The sequence below is a fragment of the Dendrobium catenatum genome, unplaced genomic scaffold, assembly GCF_001605985.2.
Source record: "Dendrobium catenatum unplaced genomic scaffold, ASM160598v2 fragScaff_scaffold_905, whole genome shotgun sequence".
NCBI lineage: Eukaryota > Viridiplantae > Streptophyta > Magnoliopsida > Asparagales > Orchidaceae > Dendrobium > Dendrobium catenatum.
This window is the reverse complement of record NW_021319367.1, coordinates 523,155-532,008: the sequence shown is the minus strand read 5'-3', so window position 1 is coordinate 532,008 and position 8,854 is coordinate 523,155. Positions and strand designations below refer to the sequence as shown.

At 34.6% G+C, this 8,854-nt stretch overlaps 1 protein-coding gene across 3 annotated transcripts in view; it reads right to left on the bottom strand.

Moving 5' to 3' along the window:
- Window positions 1-1,441: 1,441 nt before the first annotated feature.
- The window catches only part of LOC110105181 (SWI/SNF complex subunit SWI3D), a 15,732-nt gene continuing 8,319 nt past the window's right edge, over window positions 1,442-8,854 (bottom strand). The window contains exons 6-9 of one of the 3 annotated variants that reach the window (XR_003701608.1): window positions 3,004-3,200; window positions 2,449-2,844; window positions 1,763-1,836; window positions 1,442-1,637 (exon numbers count right to left, since the gene is read on the bottom strand). Coding sequence is in view for 1 of the 3 variants with exons in the window: in XM_028697232.1 (XP_028553065.1) it covers window positions 2,578-2,844; window positions 3,004-3,200 (464 nt within the window). In the remaining 2 variants the exon portion in view is untranslated. Of the gene's footprint in view, window positions 1,837-2,100; window positions 2,845-3,003; window positions 3,201-8,854 lie in introns of those variants that run through there. The other 2 variants (XR_002304121.2, XM_028697232.1) reach the window with 2 other exon arrangements.

Genomic DNA, 8,854 nt, shown 5'->3' with positions numbered 1-8,854 from the left:
ATTAAGTTGCAATCACTATTGCTAAAGATCCAGTACATCATGACAGAATAAAACATGTTACTATTGATAAACACTTTATATATGAGAAAATAGAGAACTCAGAAATTATAGTATATACCCCAACTTATGAACAACTTGCCGATGTTCTAACAAAGGCACTACCAGAAACTCTACTTGATAAGTTTGTTTGCAAGTTAGGATTGTGCAACCTGTAAAACCTAACTTGAGGGGAAGTGTTGAATCACGCAGCCAAGGGGAGGTCACATCAGCAATCCATCAGCAACAATCCGACAGCTGCAATTAGAGATCCGTGAGCAACAATCTGAGGGTTGCAGTTAGAGATCCGTGGTAAGTAATCCGAGGGTTGCAGTTGGAGATCCATGGAATATGATTATTATAATAAATTTGATTAAATGTCTTTCCTTTTTTTATTTATTCTCCTATAATGTATATATATATGTAATGATCCCAAGAAATAGAATAGAATTTGAATCCCTTTAAACAATTTCTTCGTATCAGAAAAAATTAAGAAATTAGTGTCTGATATATAAATATATAAGATTTAACTATCATGCGTAAATCCACCAAACAAAAAAGTATAGCTGAACCACATTAGCCTATAGGAACCAAAAGGTCTTTTGCTTTGTAAAATACTACTGAAGAGTACTAGCAAAAACAGAAAGCTCCTTAACAGTCGTATGACAAAGATTCAAAATTAAAAAGGATATTTTTCCACCATGATCATCCATGGAAGCTAATACAAACAAATTGAGTTAACCTCACGGATCTTTCCAGTTTTCCAAGAGACAGAGTTGTATTTTGTATTAATTCTAGTTGGTCTAAATCTTATTACATATCTTCTTCCATCTAGATCAAGTGAGGTCCACCTCTTCCATTCCAAGTTCACTCTCTCCCATTGCAGGTTCTGCTGCTCTCCAATGTTACATCCTCTTACATGCCCGATACAAAAATATTTTGACCATAGTTTTCAGAACTCAATCATAATAGGATTGAATAGCAGCTAGCCATCAATAGCTCACTAGAAAAATAGCGATAAAATGGGGAAAAAAATCACGGTGAGTCTCAAAGTTGTTTGATTTGTGTTGAGACTCGTATTTAGCTATAAAATCCATTACAACTAAATTTTTTTCTCAATCAAAATGCACGACGTGGTGGGTCTGTGGTTGAGCAAGTAGAATGGGATTTCGACTCTGCAAACCATAGCATATTCAATAAGACTGTATGGCTGGCATGCAATTGGAAGAGGGAAATGAAATGGAAATGGAGATGCAAAAGAAATAAATTGCATAAAATCTTATTTAATACATATGATTTTGCGACAAATTATTGATGAGGAAATGGGGCCAGGATGGTGAGTTGGAATGAAGACAAACAAGATGGGTTATATACTTATATCTCATTTTTTTCCACATCGAATCGGTTGACATAAGTTCAGGAGAAGCATCACCATTACCAGAAATTCCTTCGTATTTTCATATTCTTTTATTACATTCTAACCAAAAGAAGAAAAACACAATTACAACATAATTTCAGCTCTTTTCCTCACCATCAAACCAAACATGGCCTGTCTGCATTTTTCGTTCCTCTTCTATTGTAATATAAAATTATGTGTCAAACTGCATTTGAAGGAAACTACGACCATGACGAAAATTACCATGCATAATTTGAATTTAGCCACCATGATAGCTTGAAGCCCTAAGTTATCAGATGTTCTGATCATAATTATAATGAAAAAAATTACCTGTATATCTGGAAGCAAAAACATTTCATAGCTTCCCAAAGTCTGACCTCCGGAGACTCAGAATGACGAGAGAGCTACAGCAAAACCAAACTATCAGTGTAAGAAAACGGTCAATGGTTAGTCAACTAAAAAACTGGAAAAGAAACAATTGAAATACCTACATACAAGCTTCACTGACAAAATTGAAGAGGTGTTGCAAAATATTGTCATGTTAATGCATACAAATTTCACAGCCAGATAAACCTAGGGATCATGAATAACTACAAACAGGAACTAAAGAATTATTTTCCTCATTGAGATGCTCATGAATGAAAGAAAAAAAAGCATAGCTAAGGATGTTTGAAAATGAAAAATGAGAGATTTTAAATTGATTGAAATTTAACAATTAAGATCAGAATGTCTGGTATACAAGGTTTCAATGACCTTAAGCAAGGAGCCAAGGAGAGAATCAGAAATAATAATAATAATAAAGCGGACCTCCTAAATATATTACATAATATGGCAAGTTCAACAAAGAGGAAGCATCCAAGCACAAGCTTAGCAAAAATCATTCTTCATTGATAGCAAGAATATCTGAGATGTAATACTGACGTCAAAATATTTATGTATTTACACTCGACAAAGTGCTTCACTCTCTAGATGCATCCCTAAGCTGATGAATTAAAAAATATGAGACGACTACTTACTGTGCGCACCAAAGCAATGAGGTGCCTTGCAGGAAAGCAAACCACAGATACACATTAACTTGCTTACGTTCTGATTAATAAAAGCTTTTTGCTTCCAAAAAAATGACAAAGCATCAAGGCATTATTTCTTCAAGGTCTTCTGGGTGGTGGTGGCCTCTGATATGCCATGTTTGGTGGCCTTATACTCATATTACCATAACCCATTGCAAGTTTGGCATAAGCTGAAGGTGTAGCATAAGGTCTAGAAGAAGACTGGGATTGAAAAAGTCTAGCTGCAATAATCTGCGTTCGCTCATTGATGAGTTTTTGTCTTGCTCTTTCGGTTTGCTCTTTTGCCCTAATGATCAAATTTTCCATCTCGGGAAAGAATGCCAACTTGATCTCCATTTTGCGCAACTGCAAGAATACAAAAAAAAAATCAGTGGTGCTATCTCTTTTGCAGCAGTTTGACATGCCAGGTAAGGTTTTGTGGTTCAAAACAATTGGCAAATAAGTCCTCGTTACGTGAAAACTGATAAGCTTCCGTTTCTGCACGTAAAAAAAAAAAAAGAATACCTGCTTCTCAATCATACATGACACTAATTGGCGGATTTGGTCCTCCTCCTGGTCAGCATGAAGCTTGGCCTTCACAGCAGCAGCTGACAACACAGTGACCGCAGCACGCTTTATGTTGTTTGCACTATGAGAACTATCAGAAGTAGTTGAAATATTTATATCAATTTTTGGTGAAGATATCTTTTTATCATCTCCACCTACAGGAAAAAGCAAGAAATAGGATCATTACCACGAAGTAAAGATTACAATATCTAGGACCTAACTATGAATTTCCTTAAATATTGCAACTAATCAAAATAATATGTAAGCAGAAGGTACCATAATGAAACTATCGTTTTTATCATAACAACAATATGTTGTGAAAAAGAGAAATTTGGTCTGGTTTATCAAGGTCTTTAAACCAATTCTATTTTTCACAAAACTAGAATACACAGAAAATTACTAACAACGTCGTGTGTTAAGGTCGTAAGTTGATTTCTTTGATTCTTTTTTTTTTTCCACCAATTTCAAAATATTAGAGAAAATCATACGACGAATAGATTTTTTATACTATACTGCCCAGAAAAAAGTACAAATAAATAAAGAGCTACATATTAATTTAGATATAGTGGATGATCAAGAGGATAGTCTATAATTACAATTTAGGTATCATATAGAGGAGATCAAAGGTATCACAATTGTTGAATTCTTGAATATTTGATCATTTGATGAAGATTGCCGGCCATGATTTTTAGATCACACCAATGAGTTTAAAGATCAAGTCAAGAAGAGTCCATAGCTGAAGACTTCATCAATTAGGCATTTGATAAACTTAGGATACAAGAAATACCATCCATTGGATGATGAATTTTGATTCTTAAATTTATTATGGATAATTCAAATTTTGAATTTTAAATTCCACATAAAACTTCCTTTATAAAATTAGTTTAGATTGTATAGAGTTATTCCTTTTTCCTTTATAAAATTAGTTTAGATTGTATAGAGTTATTCCTTTGTATGAAGTTAGTTTAGGAACTGTAAGATTCCTCCCTCCTAAATTTTGTAGTTCAGAAAAAAAATTAAATTAAAATAATTTCCTGTTGTTATTTGCTTATTTATTAAAGGTATGATTTCTATAATAAGAATACAATTCCACTCTTTCTTCTGTCTCTCCCATAGTAATTCTCAAACCCCAACTGATAAAATATGCCTCTTTCATATCATACGCATAAACCAAGCCTATACCATGGCAATTCCATAAAATAAAAATATTAAGGCATAAGAAAGAAGGCCTGATAACTATTTGAGAACTGTTATTATTTCTCAAAAAGAAGGAAGAAAAAAGGACTAGTGATGTTCCTTTATCTTGTAAAACGAATGTCTTTGAGAAGTATTGTGATCAATGCCAATTAACTCATCACTTAAAAAAATGTGACAAATTGCACCCAACTTTCCCTAAATAAGGAAATATGAGAAAGAAAAAAACCACCACTATTAAGGCGGACAACATGTCGAGTCCAGTGAAAAGGGCGAACCTATCTCTATCTCTAATGCAATGTCCAAGGAGAGCAGCGGGGTCTTTCTCTAATAAGAACACAAGAAAGGAGTTGTTCCTCCTGAGGATACAAATCAAACCAAAGGTGCTCATAATCATCATCGACATCAACACAAGAAAAGCCTCATTCTGCCAATATGGTGCAAAAATTAGGATTAAACATCTTAACCTTTGGTGGTGAGATTCAGAAGGTGACAAAGATGAAGATTGATCACTAGTGTCTATTGAATTTTGCATCACCGAGAATTACATTGATGAGATGATAATGCAAGGTGATTTCACTTTACATCTACTGGCTTCGCCGGAGAACTTTGGAGAGTTGTTCTTCCTCTCGAATTGAAGAACAAACTGTATCTTTGCTATTTTTATTATCTACTAGTAAAATACAAGTGTTTTCTCCTCATCTCCTGCAGTTTTCCTCTCTTTTTCTACTGTTTTTGGCCAATTTCCTGCTGTGGACAGCAGTTCGCTTTGAGATTTGTTGCTAAAGTGATTAGGGAATATTTGAAATCAAGTATTTCCTATCAATTTCACTTTACATCTACTAAATCATCTTAAACAGCTCATATATTCATGATAAGTATGTGAGATACTATTGTCGACCTTATCAGTGTGCTCGCAAAGGACCTTTCTGCTAAAAAAAACTACCACATGCTAATAGCGAACGTAATAACAAGGCAAGCAAGCAGGCTTACAAATGTAGGTTGAAACTTTATGTTGATGTTGGAACGTTTTGTTGAAGAAGAAAAAAGAAGGCTCCCTTGGATAAGGAAGGTGACAAGTAGAAGTAGACCTAAAAAAGGAGTATATATCACCCTTTAAGGAGTGTACAAAGAAAATCACTAAAGAGGTTCACCGAAGAAGACATATCCTGTCTCCAACACAACACTTTCAAACCTACCGATGTACCAAAACTTACACCGCAAAATTAACACCACTAAAGTGAAGCTTATGGAAAAGTGATTAAGTCCGCTATAACGACAAAACAGTGTAGCTTCGGCTGCTCAAAGACATCCAAAAAGAAGAAATGCATTTCTTCCAAATGGACAATGAGGTAAGAGTTTTCACAAGTGAAGAAGTCTCCATTATTGAAGTAGCTTAAATAGTCACTCTCTTACCAATTCAAGAAATTATAAAAAAGGAAAAAAAAAACAAAATATTCTCCCAACTATTCATATGTAGCCAATTTAGTATCAAATTAGTAAATTTCTTCAATGTAATCCTTCGATTATACAAAATTGATCCCAAATTATCCCTAAATGAGTAAATTAAAATTAATTTTGTGCAGTAGAGAGACTAAATTGGGATCAATCATGTATCTCAATTTCCATCAATTTCTACCAAATAAATCATTTGGGATCAATGCATAGTCAAGGATCTATATTAGAGAAATGTGATACTCTAAAACTAAATTGACCACATACAAAAATTATTGAGGGACTTTTTTTGGGCCTTTTCCCAATTAAGAAAATAAAAGTTAGCACCAAATCAGTTTTGCATGCTCAAAAGTGCAGATAGTACTATAAAACCAAATCAAACCAAACAATATAACCAAGGTATGACTTTTGATATTAGAAAGAGCAAATAGGAACACAAGAGAGCCATTCCTCTAGATAAAATGCTACCTAAGCTCCATGTTCCAAAAGCTCCATATTCCAAAAGGTTCTAAAAATTCAAGATAAAAAAAATTATAATAAAACTTATAACTCCTTGAAAGATCAATTGCCAAGCATATCAAAATAGTATAACTGCAAGGCTAAAAAATTAGTCTTCCCTTACCTAAAGTTATGCTTGCATGGTAATGAAATTCTCTTAAAAGGGGGCCCTGTGATCCGAGAAATCATATATAATAAATAATTGCTATGATCATGATTCCGGAATCAGATGTCTATGATCACAATTTAGGCATCATATTGTCGAAAGATCCAAGGGATCATGATTGTTGAAATTTTGATAGTCCAATCCCTTAATGAAGATTGTCAATGTTTTTTATTTTCATACATGCAGTAGAAACTAAAGACCAGGTCAACTAGAATTCATAGATGAAGATAACTTAACGAATAGATGTAAAACAACAAGGATAGAGCGGTCTAAAATGTGGGACGTTGGATGCCAATAAGAACAACCAATAATTTAGAATTCTAAACTTATTTTGTATAAGTTTGTATTTTGAATTTTATATTCTAGATAAGATTTATTGCATATGTGGAGTTAATTTAAGACAAAGTTGTTCCAACTTTTATGGTGTTAGCTTAGAATTGATAATATTATTCTTTATAAAGTTAGTTTAGGAAGGAAAAAATTATTCCTAAATTGTGGAGTTACTTTAGGAGAAAATAAGATCAAATTCAAATAATTTCATGCTGCAGTTTACACATTTAAAGGTATGAATCTGATAGGAAATACTTGAGTTTGCAAGTAACCCTAGCGGGAAATACTTGAGTTCGCAAGCAACCCTAACAAGAATTGGAGAAAACAGCGAGAAAACATCAAGATCTCCAATGAAACAGTCCAAAAACAGTAGATTATATTATAGGAATAAAACCAAAGGCAAGAACAAGCAAATATACAATTGATCCTCAATTCGAGAGGAGGATCGTTCTCTTCCAATCTCTTTACGATGAATCTAGAGCCCAAAGCCACCAAGAGAATTCCAAGAGAAAACAATAATCATGCATGCCCTAACCCTAACCTCTCATCTTCTTTAAATACACATCTTCATAATAAAAAGCTTCCTAAAATAAACCAAATTCAAATTAACCTCCAAGGCTTTAGCTGCCCCCTTCCCTCACTCTAATTGCCGTCCAAGGGGGGCCCACATGTTTGGGCGGAAGGCTTTAAGGAGGTGGCTTGGGCCGCCTCCTATGGAACTGAACCGGCCACCACCTGGGCCGGTTTGGTCAGTTCACCCTGAACCATAACAGAATCATGCAATAAGAATTCAATTCCAACCCTCCCAATCCCTCTTCCTCTCCCTTATTTACCGAACCCATCTAGAGACCAAACAGCCATCCTATCTCCGCTGCTGCCATCTGGGGGCTTCTCCCTGGCACCAACTCCTGTAGTTCAGCAACCACTGTCCAAGCCCCCATCACCCAGTAACTGATTCTGCCACCTCTTTTGCCGCAAACATATGCTGTCTGATTTGCAACAGGAAAGAAAATAATTTGTTTTTGCTGCATCTCAGCAATCCAGATTCAAAACAGCAAGTGCAACTTGCTAACCACTCATAAATCATCTTTTGTTAACAGTTTACAGCATACCAGAGTTCAGAAACAGCAAGAAAGTTGCTGTACAATGAAGGAAGACAAAAAAACAGGGATAAAGCATGCTGTCCACAGAAAGTAAGAAGTAAAAACATAAAGGAGTCATCAACAGCTTTAAACAGCACTCAAGTTACTTTTAATTGATTGATAAAACATTAGGGAACCTCCTGAAAAATTCTAACTCTTCTACTCTCTAAATTGAGGGCTTTGGTCCTATTTAAAGACTAAGTTGGGATCATCCAACCAACACAATTAATGATTAGAGATAAATAGTGGATGGTAGGATATTTCAGAACAATATCAGTTGATTATGGCCATCATCTTCAGTAGTATTATGACGGTAGATTCAAATAACAAAAGAGAAGAACAATAGAAGTTGCACGTTTCTTTAATAGAACTGTGAAAGACAAAATAGATCACAAAAAGAATTTATTTGCTAGCCATAAAGAACATTTCTAGATGCTCGATCAAAATATAGAAAGCTTTCACAAGAGGTTAACAACGAGTAATCGAGTTAATGAAGAAAAATGAATTTTGAGCTACAATAAAACTCAGAAAAGCAACAACAACAACAACAACATCAAGCCTTAGTCCCACTACGTGGAGTCGGCTACATGAATACTTTTTCTCCATTGTGTCCTGTTAAAAGTCAAATTCTCGTTTAAATCTAATAAAGAAAGATCATTTATAATATTTTCTAACCAAGCCTCTTTAAGTCTACCTCTACTTTTCTTAACATAAGTCAAATCTAATACCTCAACATTCCTAACCAGGTCATCGGAAGACTGCCGTTTTATGTGACCAAACCATCTAAGGTGACTCTCTCTAATCTTATCTTCCACTGGCGGCCTCTTATTAATGACTTGATCGTCCAAAGTCACAATCCCCTCACTAGGTCTATTACTACTAAAATTACACTCCATATATTAAGTTTTAGATATACTCAAGTGAAAACCTTTAGACTCTAAGGTTGGCCTCCATAATTCAAGTGTACCTTCAACTCCGTCTCTAGTCTTATCAACAAGAAGAATATCATCAGCAAAACGCATAC